The sequence below is a fragment of the Dunckerocampus dactyliophorus genome, chromosome 2, assembly GCF_027744805.1.
Source record: "Dunckerocampus dactyliophorus isolate RoL2022-P2 chromosome 2, RoL_Ddac_1.1, whole genome shotgun sequence".
In the NCBI taxonomy this organism is placed as follows: Eukaryota; Metazoa; Chordata; class Actinopteri; order Syngnathiformes; family Syngnathidae; genus Dunckerocampus; species Dunckerocampus dactyliophorus.
The window spans coordinates 40746245-40759714 of NC_072820.1; the positions used below are offsets into that span (position 1 = coordinate 40746245).

At 41.6% G+C, this 13470-nt stretch overlaps 2 protein-coding genes across 4 annotated transcripts; one reads left to right on the forward strand and one right to left on the reverse strand.

Moving 5' to 3' along the window:
• Positions 1–1156: 1156 nt before the first annotated feature.
• Positions 1157–9657, reverse strand: maff (v-maf avian musculoaponeurotic fibrosarcoma oncogene homolog F). 3 transcript variants are annotated; one of them, XM_054756212.1, is made up of 4 exons: positions 9459–9657; positions 6423–6451; positions 6242–6331; positions 1157–3803 (listed from the first exon to the last, which is right to left on the reverse strand). In XM_054756212.1, coding segments are annotated over exons 1-4 (564 nt in total). In that variant the 5' UTR covers positions 9460–9657; the 3' UTR covers positions 1157–3359. The 3 variants fall into 3 exon arrangements, with proteins under 3 accessions (XP_054612187.1, XP_054612205.1, XP_054612196.1); XM_054756230.1 differs by lacking the exon at positions 6423–6451 and having other exon boundaries at positions 9455–9656; XM_054756221.1 differs by lacking the exon at positions 6423–6451 and having other exon boundaries at positions 9459–9654.
• A 458-nt stretch (positions 9658–10115) lies between these two features.
• Positions 10116–13359, forward strand: tomm22 (translocase of outer mitochondrial membrane 22 homolog (yeast)). The gene is made up of 4 exons (XM_054756256.1): positions 10116–10421; positions 10686–10804; positions 12472–12589; positions 12785–13359. The coding sequence occupies exons 1-4, from the start codon at positions 10335–10337 to the stop codon at positions 12857–12859; spliced, it is 399 nt and encodes a 132-aa protein (XP_054612231.1). The 5' UTR covers positions 10116–10334; the 3' UTR covers positions 12860–13359.
• Positions 13360–13470: the final 111 nt, after the last annotated feature.

Genomic DNA, 13470 nt, shown 5'->3' on the forward strand with positions numbered 1-13470 from the left:
AATGGGTGGGTTGTCCCTTAGCCAATAAGGACTGTAATACTCTTTTTTTGTATTTTTTGTAAAACGGTAAATTTGAAAATACATAGATAATTGGGTGGTGTATCGCGGTGTCACGAGACACCCAACTCTCGAGACGAGGCGATGCATGAGATTGGGTCCCCGAGAACAAGACAAGATGAGATTTTGACATTAATTCAAACTAATTGAGCACTGGCTTGTTTGTGTTGATGGGCTCACTTTGCTCATTAATATTTCCATATGGGGGCTCATCCTTTTTCCCTCCTAATTTCTATTACCTTGCATTGCTCCTCATGAAACTAGCTCCCTTGCTGCACTGTGTGGGTATGCTAACGGCCCCGCCTCCCTCCACAGAGACAAAGCGACTGTATGGCTGGCAAGAGGTCTCACCCCGTTGCTCTATGGGACGCTGTTGTTCTATGAAGCCTCCATAGGTGCTGAACCAATGCACAGAGTTAATTCTCTTCCTGCCTGTTTAGAGGTGAGAGACCAGTAAAACAGACACGCTTGCACATGGAAATATATGGAGTGAGTTCACTTATACAGGGTATTTGCCAGTATCACTTATATTTGCCAGTTAATACATTTATTATTGTAAACATTTTTTTTCCGAACAAGAAATCTCGCCACATTTTAATTGTGCAAGATCTCCCCCCCCCCAGTGGTTTTGTAATACTTTTGTTAAAATAGGTAAGTGCAACCCGCCTTTCAGCAGAATGAGAGTCGAGAGTGCTAGCCATCGTGCTAAAAGCCCGAGCTGTCAAGTTGACGTCCAACACGACTCTCTAAAGTGTCCGGGAGTGAGGTTTAGTACGTGACCTCGCACATTACCCACGTTCTGCCTGGGCTCGAACCAACGTCTGCAGAAAGAAAGTCAAGAGCGCTGGACATTGAGCTCAAAGCCCGAGCTGTTAACTCGATGTCCAGCGCAACTCTGAAAGGTGTCAGGGAGTGATGTTTGACAACCATACTCTTGCACTGCTGCAACAACTGGCATCCGTTACACTTGCTGTACTTACTTTCTTTCAACTTTCCCTTCTTTGTAATATTCTGATGTGGGATGAAAGTTTTTCATTGTATTTTTAGACTATACTGCGGGCCAGTAAAAAAAGAAAACAAGGTACAAATGGCATCTGGGTCACATTTTGTGCCGTTTGCCGGGATCCGACAACCACAAAAGCACAACCTTTTATGTACAATATGTACAACATTTATTATAATTAATATATAAAATAGATGATGTACTTCAATTTTCACAATAGAAAAAGTACAATAAATACAAAGACCATTTTTGTTTTGTATCACAAAACGTCCAGCACGATTTGACAAAGGTGAGACATTGGAAATCTGTTTTTTTAACCACACATATTCATACAGCTAAATATGAGCCTCGTATATTTGAATTCTTTTCAACACCAGTCTAATTGTTACAATGTCTGGTCATTAACTAAAGTACGACTCGCGTCTCGACTCATTGCAGGTTTTCAAGTGAATACGCAGCTCTCTTCACACCTTCATTCTCTTTCTTTTCCACTTTCTTTCCCCATCATTCAATATGCATCTCCGCAACCCGCTTATCTTCCTCTTCTCCTTTTCATTTAAGGTTCTCCTCAGCCTTCCTCATTTTTCCACACAAATAAAAAAAAAAAAAAACAATCATAGAAAAATAATGTCCCTCCAAGAATCCACTATGGCAAGCCAGTACAAACATGGCAAAAACACACGTGCACAAATCATCACAGCAATATGGCCGTCGGCTTTGAGCATATTTCTACATAGCTAATAATTCAACATTTTGTGAAGTAGGAATCGTTGTCACACGTTACAAGAATTAGACACATGGATAAACCCCCACCCCCTTGCCCGGACTATGGAAGTACTGAAAACATAAGATAACATCACAGCACTCGTTAGCTTGTCAAAATATCTACCTTTAAATACAAATAAAATATAGAATATATCTCTGATAAATGTCACTCAACATTTGCGTCTCGACGGCACGTACAAACATTACAAATAAGAACACGTAGATAGGAATGTGTGTGGAGGATTGGCCGCGTTTTTAACAACAACAAAAAATGACCAACGTGTGTGTTGGGTGTCGAGCAGATATGAGGAAGCCGCACTGCGTGGAGCACAAGTTACTGCACGGTAGGAACTGTAGGTGTATGTAAGATGTGTGCTGTTTTAGATGAACAAACCAGAAGGAGGTGTGACGGTGGACGGTCAGCAGGCATGGTTGGATACCTCCCAGAAGCACTGAAGGCACTGTGTTGGTGTGCAACCAGTGGTACAAACCCTGAACATCACCCATCCTCCCGCAGGAGTTCCACTGATGGGTCAAACTTTCATAGCTTTTCTTTACTGTAAAAGTAACCTGAAACCCCTCCTCCCCAATTTTCAATATGCTCTGCTCTGAGGAAACAAATCCTGTGATCTTTTATGGGACATATTAGCCTCCCACGACCCTGTTATTCCACTGAGGTTGAGAAAGGCTACGAATAAGCCGATATTAAAGTAACCCGAAATGCAGAAGTTGTAATACTGCACAGTTTTGGCCGCGTTACCAAAAGCAGAAGTGGACGGAGCTCTGCCCTTTTGGCCGCATAACAAGCACCAGTGACACAGGTGTATTACTTGCGCTATGAGGGTGTATGGTCGCTTCAGTTACAATTTAAGCCTGTGTGGGTTGTGGATGTGTGTCGTGATGGGTTAACAAATGTACAATGCTATGCAAACAACCATTAGATTTGTTGTTTTAATGACCATATACATTAGAGTGCAGAAGTATTGACAAACGTTTTGTTGGTTAGTTGGCTGGCTGCTTCCTAGTTCATGGAGGGATGATGACCCATTACTATTCCAAAGGAGTACATTCAAAGAAATGTATTTGCGTATTTATTATGTGCGTATATTGCGTAACTTTAGCCACCCTCCTTTTTTACTGTCAAAGTGAAAAGGTCATGAAAACAACAGAGCTAGCGGTGGTCTAGTAAGACTTTTTCCACAGGACTGTACATCGGTGCTCAGTGCCTTGCTCAAGTGACTTCATTCTAAACATGAACTAAACAAGTGAATGTTGCACAATATTAAGTAGCAAGCAATGACACGAGCACGACTGAGGACTTTGGGAAGAAGTTTGGCTGGTCCACAGTGATGTCACATATGCGCTCAAAAGGAACTAATGACTCCTATGTGTGGGCGAACAAGGCGTAGCACTGAAGTTTAGTATTTTCCAATGTTGTTCCTGTTTTTCCATTGTGTGTGTGAGAGCGCATGAAGTGCGTGTATATGTGTTTTTACTGACAAAAACCCCCACCCCACCAGTCTGTTTACAGAACCTAGGAAGGGTCCTGTTCCCTCTGTGGTTGAGGTTGTGGTGGACTCTTCACAATGGTGATGACAGAGGCAGTGTTGAGGCGCGGTGCTGTGGCCAGCAGGTTGCCGCCACCGGCCTCCAGGCCCCTGGCGAACCTCTGCAGCGCTGCTAAGCGCGCGCCCAGCCCCTCCAGCTCCTTCCTCATGCCAGCGTTCTCTGCCCCCAGTCGTTCCACCTCTCTCTGGAGCTCCATCTTCTGCTGCTCCAGGGCCTCGCGCTGGGAAACTCGCTTCACCCGGCAGCTGGCCGCATAGCCCCGGTTCTTCAGAGTGCGCCGGCGCTGCTTCAGCTTCTGGATCTCCTCGCGGGACATGCCCCGCAGGTGGAGGTTGAGCTCCCGCACCGAGAGTGACATGAGCTCGCTGTCTGACAGGAAGGGCACATTCTCACCACATTCCTGCTTCACCTGAATGAGAGGAAGTGTGGAGACAAAACAAACGAGGGGGTGAGAAAGAATGTGGCAGGAAGAGGAAAGGTCATGACTAATAGGAGGTGAGACGTAGTTAGCAGTGTCACTTTGTACAGAAACACTACACGCACCGACTGCTTGTCCACCCTTGTCTGATCTGAAATCATTGACTACCTTTCGTCAGCGTATATGAGATTTTGGAATTTGATGTATGTATAATATCCCACAAGGAGAAACTGGAAACTGGGTCGCATGGCAGTTTTCCAACATGATAAGGACTTCAGGACAAAATATTGTCACTTTGGCTACAATTTGGACATATTCATGTGTTATATGTTGACAGCTATTTGCGCAATAATCACTGAAAATGATGCTTTTCAAGCTGTACACGACTATCCGTGTTTATATAGTTTAGCCTCATACTATAGTTTATAGTATATATCATGTGTGTCCAAACTTTTTCCACCAAGGGCTGCATACTGAAAAATCAAAAGATGCTGGTGCCACTTTTACATTTTCTAAACAAGGGGTGCCCATTAGAGCGACTGAAGGTAGTGTGGGTCGATCACATAAACGTCACTTTGCTGACACCAGTCAGCTGACTTTGCCCCCCTCCTGATTCGCTGTTGTTTCCCCGCGGCGAGCATGAAGTGGTGAGCAGACGTCTCGAGCTACACACAGACATGAAACATGTTTATCATTCTGTTTACGGATGAACTCACTCAGCCGTAAGATGCGTATATCTATAACAAAAAAAAGCTAGTTATGTAGAAAAAAAAGTTAATTTGATGGCTTTGCTTCATGTCCTGAACTCCACTATAGAAATACGGCTTCCGGCTGTTAAAGTATTATTTCATGATTCATTGGAAAATGTTCCCATTGCTGAAACCTTTTTAATATGTTGCCTTGACTTCGGCTGCATTGTCTTTTGCAGAATCATTTTCATTTCTTGTATATCTGTAATGTTTGATAGCAAATGCTGACTGGACGTCATACATGAACTGTGTCTAATGAACACAACGTAACTATTATGACTGACATATTACCGGTAGGCAGGTAGTCAGGTAGTGTACACAACTCATGAGGACTTATGTGTAATTAGATTTATTTCCATATTGAACTGAATTGTGAATTATTGAATGATATCAACAACTTTGATGACCTGTAAACTTGTAACTTGCATGCTGAAAAGGTGTGTGCACCCCTGATGTACATGTACAATGTACATAAATACTCATATTTACTACTACTATCACATTTATATATTTATAAATAAATGTGTTTTCGATGTTTACAGTAGAAGGTAGATCTTCGGGACGTGTTCATTTTAAAAGCATCCCTAGTCTAAACCAATCCATGTGGATATGCCGAGACGTCTTTTACATTTTAAAAAAACAGCCTCATCTCAGCTTTGTGTTATCGGTAACAAAGCGTATTAACAGTATACATTTTTTTTAATGTTTTTTTATTTTTACAAAAAATTTAACTTTATCATTGTACATTTTTTCTCGTAGTATTACTTTATTCTTATAATATTTGGACTTTATTATCTTTGTTGTCCTAACATAATGTTTTCCGGTAATGTGATGACTTTACTCTCAACATTTCATCTATATTCTTGTAAAATTGTTTTCCATTTTTGCTATTGATTTTTTCTTTTCTTGTTTAATTTTATTTTTAGAATGTGCCAAGGACCTAAAAAAACAGCAGTGGGCCGTAAATGGCCCCCAAGCCGCACTTTGGACACCCCTGGTATATATAGTACAGTTTACATAGTATTGGCCCTTGAAAGAGTCAAGTAGTTTCTGAAATTTGATGGATGTATGGTAGTCACTTTTGCGAGATACTGTGGGAAAAAATGCCACTCCACTTGTCACATTGAAAAGTTGAAGAAACTTAAGCAAAATTACAATAAATTTGAAGGACAGTCGACCAAAAAGTAGTATGACCAGCCTTGCGAAGCAACAAAGACCTCAGTGCTGGTTGTGTGAGGATATGTGCCAAGATAAAGGTGGTAGTAAACCACACCAATTCAAATGTCATTTACCTTCACTCCAGTGCTTTTTACTGCCTTCGCTGCCTCTTAGCATATATTTTAATATATTTGTAGATAGTTTATATATACACACATTATATTTTTTAATATATAGTTTAGTTTATGCAGAGGAATCTCGGTTTTCATTATGAATCCATTCAAAAAGGTCTAACAAAAACAAAAACGTACAAAAACCTGGACTAGGCCAAACTCGGACTAGATACCAGGGTACATTCTGAAAGAAAATGAGAAAAGTTCCTTTGAAAAAGGGCTAACGGTCGTATAGTCAATGAGGAGACAAATCAGTTGAAAATGGTGTCGTGCAAACGGCCCATTTGTTTCCTCTGTACTGAGAAATGCATCTGAGTAACATTATGTTCACATTGTTTTTGTGTGCTACCTTCAGGGCTTTGCTGCTTCTCTCTGTCGTCATGATGCCACTCTCCTCGGGTTTCCCCCCCAAGCACCAGTCAATACAGATGCAGACACTCTGAAAACAGAAACGGTACTTAAACATAAAAAAAGGTAAGTAATCACATGCCAGTCAGGCCGTTTTGGTTCATCTCTGGTCTGACATTTACCGTCCGCTCACAAGACCGCCAGTCATGCACTGCAGAGAAAAGGAGAAGCCACATGTCTTTCATTGTTCATTCTACAGACATGTGCTGTCATAGAATTATGTGGTTTGAGATTAGAGAAAGGTTTTTTTTTTTTTTTAAAGTGACGGGTGCTTTCTCTGTTGGCTGGCTTTGTGAGGAGGAAGTTACAAAGGCCTTGCTCTTGCTCAAAGCAGGTGTCCAAAGCAACACTTCCTCCTGTCAACACACTGCCAACGGTCCAAAGTTTTCCTTGTGAGAAAGGCAACTGTCCTGCAATTGGTTGGCTTTTGGTAAACCATTTCCTGTATGTATTCTACTCTCTTCGCAAACCCGTCGAATTTTGTATCAATTTTCAACAAGTCATTGCTGAATTATATGTTACCTGTTCTGTTAGCCGGGAAACACCACCCCTATAGCATTTCAGCAGAAAACTACATGCTGCACAGCCACAATATCACCATCGAGAGATTAACTTTGCAGCTGCTTCATATTGGTTAGTGTTTTGTATGATTCTTATGCCAAGTGCCACCACATATTGATGCCATTTGTCACTAGTCTTCAAGGTTATGGTTAAGTATGAGTATATAAAATGATTAACTTCTTTTTACACTTGTATGCCATTTTTATGGCATATTATCTATTTCCATTATTTCCTTTGAAAAAAATCTGCAGGCCGACCAGCATCCCGGAATTAACTGCTCAACCTTAGCGGTTCCACTGTAAATGTAATGATGGCCATACAAAACAAACATGACTCATATCATATATGAGCACTATAAGGATGACACAAATTGATTACATAATTGATTAGATGCTTAGTAAGTGCTTAGCGGCAATGGCACGGTAATATTGCCGCATCATCGCTTTACAGTACTGCCCAGTGATCTTCGTGTTTATTTCTGGAAGCGATAAGTATTTTGATTAAGAAAAGTAACACATAAGACGTGCCAAACAACCTGCAAGTTCAGTTTCAATGTTCTGAGGACCTTTAAAAACAAGCTGAAGAATAAGAGGAAGGATTCTCATTCACACAGTAGACATTCTCCAATCATTAACATACAACACAACACATGCAACTATAAAACTGAGTATATTTGTGCAACCTTAAACTCCTGCTTATGTGAGGAGTGTTGGCTCAAGAGTGCAGGAGAAAGGTTACTGTCGTATCTAGCGGTAAGTTCACAAAGGCAGTGTGACTTCCTGCATTCCTCTTAAGGTCAATTGTTTGAGGGTATGTGTGTGTGATGGGGGGGCTATGTCAGGTCACTGTCATGATGACTTTAACCTAAGGATTTACGCAGGGACAGAAAAAGCCCACGGGCTCAAAGTGGCGTCAGTGTGGGCTGCATGGCAACAATACCTTCTTTCATTGTGTGAAGGCTTCTAATTTTTCACTCTCATACCGAGTTGAGAAGGAAGTGCACTGCGTGTGAAAAATATGATTGTTAGCATACTTCCTCGTTGGTGTTATGAGTCTTAAGCAAGCAGGCTGATCCCCCGCTATAACGATGTCATGCAAGGTTTGTATCAGTTCGGTTCAATATGAATATACTGTATTTATAATCGTTGTGCTGTATTTACAGCAAAAGGCCACATTATAAAGAAAGGCCACATCGTGTAGATCAGGGGTCACCAACACAGTGCCCGCGGGCACCAGGTAGCCCCCCACGACCACATGAGGTGCCTGCAGACCTGCTTTTCATTCAGGTTTTCAGTTAATAATGTGAGAACACTATAAATAAATGTATTCTGAAACATAACATGTGAGTTGTGGGTACCAACATTTTGGGAATGTTTTGGTAAAACAAGCATATTTGATTTGTTTGGGTTGAAATAAGGTATGAAAATCATTTCTACAAAAATGAGTAGCTCCTGGCCATTTTCATTTTGTAAAAGTAGCTCTCGCAAGAAAAAACGTTGGTGACCCCTGGCGTAGATGTTCACAATTTTTTATGCCCAATTTTTACAAGTCTAAAAATATTTGCTCAGTTATTCATGATATTACAATATGTACTTTCACTTTCTTTTTTCAATAACTTGGCACATTGGGTGGAGCCAAACGCATGTTCACCATAATTAGCCGGCATACAGTAATTTGTGAGTGTTCAGTAACATTTTAGAGCGCATACCATGTAGCATAGTCTAATTAGATATCAAGTTCATTAGGTCAGATATCGTTTTTCCTTCTGAATAAATAGATAAACATCACGTGTATACTTATAACTGTATACGTGAGGAAGGTCTATTCTTACAATATAAAAACTACAATGGTCTGTAATTGCATAGAGTTGGTGGAATTTCCCGAAAAGCGTGGGACGTGAAGTGGCCGCGACCACACTGGTGGACGAGTGTAAACTGACGACAGCGTCGTTTCGTAAAGTCATGGTGATTCAGCATTTGCTCTGCTCGATCAGCTAAACCTGCCCACGGGTCAGTCAGAATCCAGGGAAACTATCGCCGAGCCGCTTCTATATTTGTCCACGGAGTGCGGGATATCCGTGTTTATTCTTGGCTAAAAATATCATTTAAGCGGGCCTGCTAGATTTACATGTAAGGTTACTAAACCCAAATGCAACAAGTGAACGCAACACCGCCACGCGCAAGCTACAATCAATACAAATTATCGTGTAAACCTCTCAAATACTTACTATGTAATATGGTAAACAATTATACAATATTTAAACACAAAACGGTTAAAAACGAATATATTCCATGGTTCCGAAACCCCTCCTTCTAGGGAGCGGAGGTGGCCGGTTAGGGCAAAGCGCCGCTGTTGTAGTAAACAGCCATCACGCGTACGTTCGACATCCATTTTAGCATGACTGTAAATATTATGATTAAACACACATTTAAACCCAAGATTTGAACGTTAAATGGAGTGATATAGTACTACCATTATTAAGAGGAAATCTAAATAATACACACCGTCTTAAAACATGCTAGTAATATGAGCTGTTAGCATATTTAGCATCAGCGGTTTCGGCTAAAGGAGATGAAAGTAAACAGATGCTTACTCACTTGTCCTTGGGTTATTTGGTGAATAATATTCCTCCAGTGTTCAGTTATCGAATCATATACACCTTTCCGGTGTCAGATATCTTCTAAAATGTGGCGATGAACGCGCTGTCGTGAACCGTGGCGACAAAATGTCAGTGCGCCTTTTCCCGGAATGACTTCGCTGCTCTCGGAGATTGGATTCTTTCATTCATAAAAAAAAACACAAGCGACAATGACGTCAGGTCCAAAGAATGAAGGCGGAGTCATCTCCGCCCCCGCCGTGTACTCCTGGTGGATGTAAACAAGGAATCCTTGCGTTCCTCGTTCCACAACGAACCCTGTTTGCCATGTTCCCGCAAAACATGTCAAACATGTCATCGTCGCTGAACTTAATAATAAAAAGTTGAATGAGAGTACTGTAAATGTGTAGTAAGGCTGTCATCATTTAGATTTTATTAGATTATAGCTTGTAATTTTTTTTAATAATTACTCATCTTCAACGAATATATAAATGATACATAACTTGGGTCCAAAATAAAATTATATTCCAGAGGGGAACTCCATGATGAAAAAAAAAGTTATTTTTGGTCAGTTGATGGTTGCTATAAGACAGCCCAGACTTTAGATGGCGCTGTTTATTTCACGCAAAGTTCTTACATGACCCTTGTTCTCTGACGTTACCCGACCCTGACGAGCTCACGCGTTCCTCCAGTGACCTCAGACAGTCGTAACGGAGTTAGATGCTGGTTAGCATTAGCTTTTTTTGGAAGAAGTTTGAGTTATCGTTCATTAAAAACACACATACTTTGCTGAACTTACTGTGCTGTCTAGTCATTGGGTTGTCGTGCACACGGTGGAAACCAGAAGACATCGTTGGAGCGGGAAAGAGGCGAAGCAATGGCTGGAATCGAGGAGCTTTCCCCCGCTGCGGGCCCGGTGTCTACCCGGCCACCTGAGGACGAAATTGACGACGACGATGATGATGTGAGGTCCTAGTCATTCACTGGTACCACAGACACATTTTTGTGTTATCTATTCAGTGTAAAATACATGACTGGATTTGTATGCCAAGTTAAAGTAAAACAGCAGTTAGCATATCTGCAGTAAAGCTAACGGGCTAGCTCCCTAATTGAGAAGGACCATGCAGGTGATGAGGATAGAACATGGTACACACTGTTGTTTAAAGAAGGGTTCTAAATAATAATACGGTAAACAATACGTGACTCGGTTGGTGTGTTTCTCTTGTAGCTTGATGAGACCCTGGTGGAGAGGTTGTGGGGTCTGACAGAGATGTTTCCGGACACAGTTCGTACAGCCGCTGAGCTTTCTGCACAGTGCTCTGTCTCACTGGTCAAGAAGTTTTACAGGTACATTTTATTTATTCTACATCTACTGACATCACTCTTTGTAGTCACCGTTTACTAGAAATGGGACATTTTGAGAGTCAGTTCTTATGACCGGGGTCACTCAGGGACAAACCCAGTCATTGGGGCCCTCCGCATTCTTGTACTGCACTAACAAAAGTTTTGTTCTCGCCTCCACAGCTATATGTCAGCTTAAAGGGATAGTTGGGATTTTTTGGACATGGTGTATGACGTCCCCATCAGCAGTGTAGTGCATCAACAGTGACTTACCCCCCCGTCCCGTGAGCCGGGTTCTGGTCGTATTTTGGTGATGAGGATTGTAGCTCTGGTTAGTTAGTTGGGCCACTTAAAGAGTTTGCCTTCTCAAAACAATATGCATTCAAAAGAGTAATACATTTGCATCACAAAAATGCCTCCTTGAAAAAAATCAGACCTCACAATCGCTCGATGTTACTTTCTCACCCGTCGTATAACTGCGCTCTGTCGCCTGTCCATTGTTTTATATGTTCCACAGCAGATGAAGACGCGCTGCGACGTGAGAGCGTCGCACATGTAAACACTGTGAAACACATACACAACAATGGACAGGCGACAGCGCGCAGTGATATGACGGGATAAAAATAAAAAAAATTACACAACAAGTACAAAAGTAAATATCCCTCTCAATTTGACCAAAAAATCTTTGATAGCAGCTGTTTCTGTGCATGTGGGTGTGTGCACGCGCGCATGTCTGCCCTCCTGTCAGTTCTAACACACAGAGACTATTACACATCATGTAGTTGACCAATCACGTGCGACTTGATCAGAAAAAATATAGAATAAAACTAAGAGGAAGGCTCCAATCATTCTCTTCAAAGAGGCAAAAGCTGCTTGGTTCACGACCGACGAGTTTCGTTCTTACAGCGCGTTTATTTTTAGTGTAAGTCGGAACTTCTACCTAAATTAACACCTATGTCACTTACACTGTACACAGAACACATGAAGGACATATAAAATATAGTCAAAAACAGAAATACAATATATTAATGAGCAGGAAATTCTTTACCGTTATTGCTATGGTGTGCTTGCACACTGGAAGGGGCGTTGCAAAGGAGGGAGGCTTATTGGGAGGAAGAAGTAAAAGAGGCATGAGAAGCACTAGCAAGCTTTCCATCTCAGTATTAAGACCACTATCCTGCTTAGTTATCACTGTGGATATCAGAGCTCAAGATCATTTCACATGTTGAAGGATACCGTCTTTATTCATGGTCATGGTCGCGGCAGTTGGACGGCTTAGACCTAACATGCTCCCCTTTCTGATTTCATTTTGTGGTGATGGCTTTCCTTTTCTTTGACGCATTGCAATCAGAAGTGTCTGCCTTACTGGGAGATGTAATGAAGAGCAAGAGATTTAAAAAATAGCAAAATTGACGTCCTTCCTCGGTGTAGCTACGAGCGACAATGTGTTATTTCATAGAAGTAGTAGTTATCCAGCGAGTCTTGTATTTATAAACCAAACCACTTAGGTCGAAACTAAGTTTTTAAGTAAGTTATGGGAGGACGATGTAGCCACAAACTCCATAATACGATACTCTTATACCGAGGACCCCCCCTATAGTGTGTCATACATCTGACATTGTTGGCTAACCATCAAAATAGGAACGGTTTATGATCTCATTGTCTTATTCTAGTTTCTCCCGCTCAGCCTTATGGGTGGGAACCACTTCATTCATGATCCTGGTGTTGCCTGTGGTGTTTGAGACAGAGCGACTACAGCTGGAGCAGCAGCAGTTACAACAGCAGAGACAGGTGATTATGTATTGCAGCAACCATCTACAAATATATTTTCATGTTTTTTGCACCGTTATTCCCATTGGGTGATTGAGGAAAGTGGTGAAGGACAACAGCGAAACAAATATGACTGCTGTCGTACATAAACCAAGTGCTTACACTGCCTAAGATATGCACAGTATTGTACATGGTTAACATATTGAACATTCTTAGATCCTCTTGGGACCCAACACTGGAATGTCTGGTGGGATGCCCGGCATGATGCCACCTGCCCCTGGCAAAATGTGAAAAGCAGGAGAGACCCACATCAACCTGAGATCTGCTGCTACGGTAACGCGGGGTCGGACCGCGAGAGGAGATGGAGAGACTGTGGAGGAATGCAAAAGAACTACTGTAACAACACAGAAAAGAGGCCAAAGCACCACATTTGTCATGCAACCTTTAGGTCACTCCATCGCTCTAGGTTCTGCGAATTGAATGCTAAGATAATAATTAATTCTGACTGTCACTCTTTACTCCGCCATGCAGAGACTGATTTTTAGGAGCACTGGTTCCATCTTTAAGGATATCCGAGCTATTGTGTTGTAAAGGAAGGCAGGAAAAGGTGAATACATTCAATGGGGGGGGGGAAAAAAGATTGTCTGAAATGTATTAAAATTCTTTGAATCATTCCTGCACTTGTGAGTGTAGGATATGTTAGAAGTTGTGGCTAAGTCGTGATAAGTGGAGTTATTATAGTCAACTTTCATGTACAGGGCACAAATAAACATGTCTCTGAAGCTTCTGCATTTTAAGGCTCCTCCACATTCCACATCCTTCGCTGTCTGTTGCAATTCAACATTGTTCAAAGCATCTTTTCAGAAAATGGCAATGAGAACACACACACACACACACATATA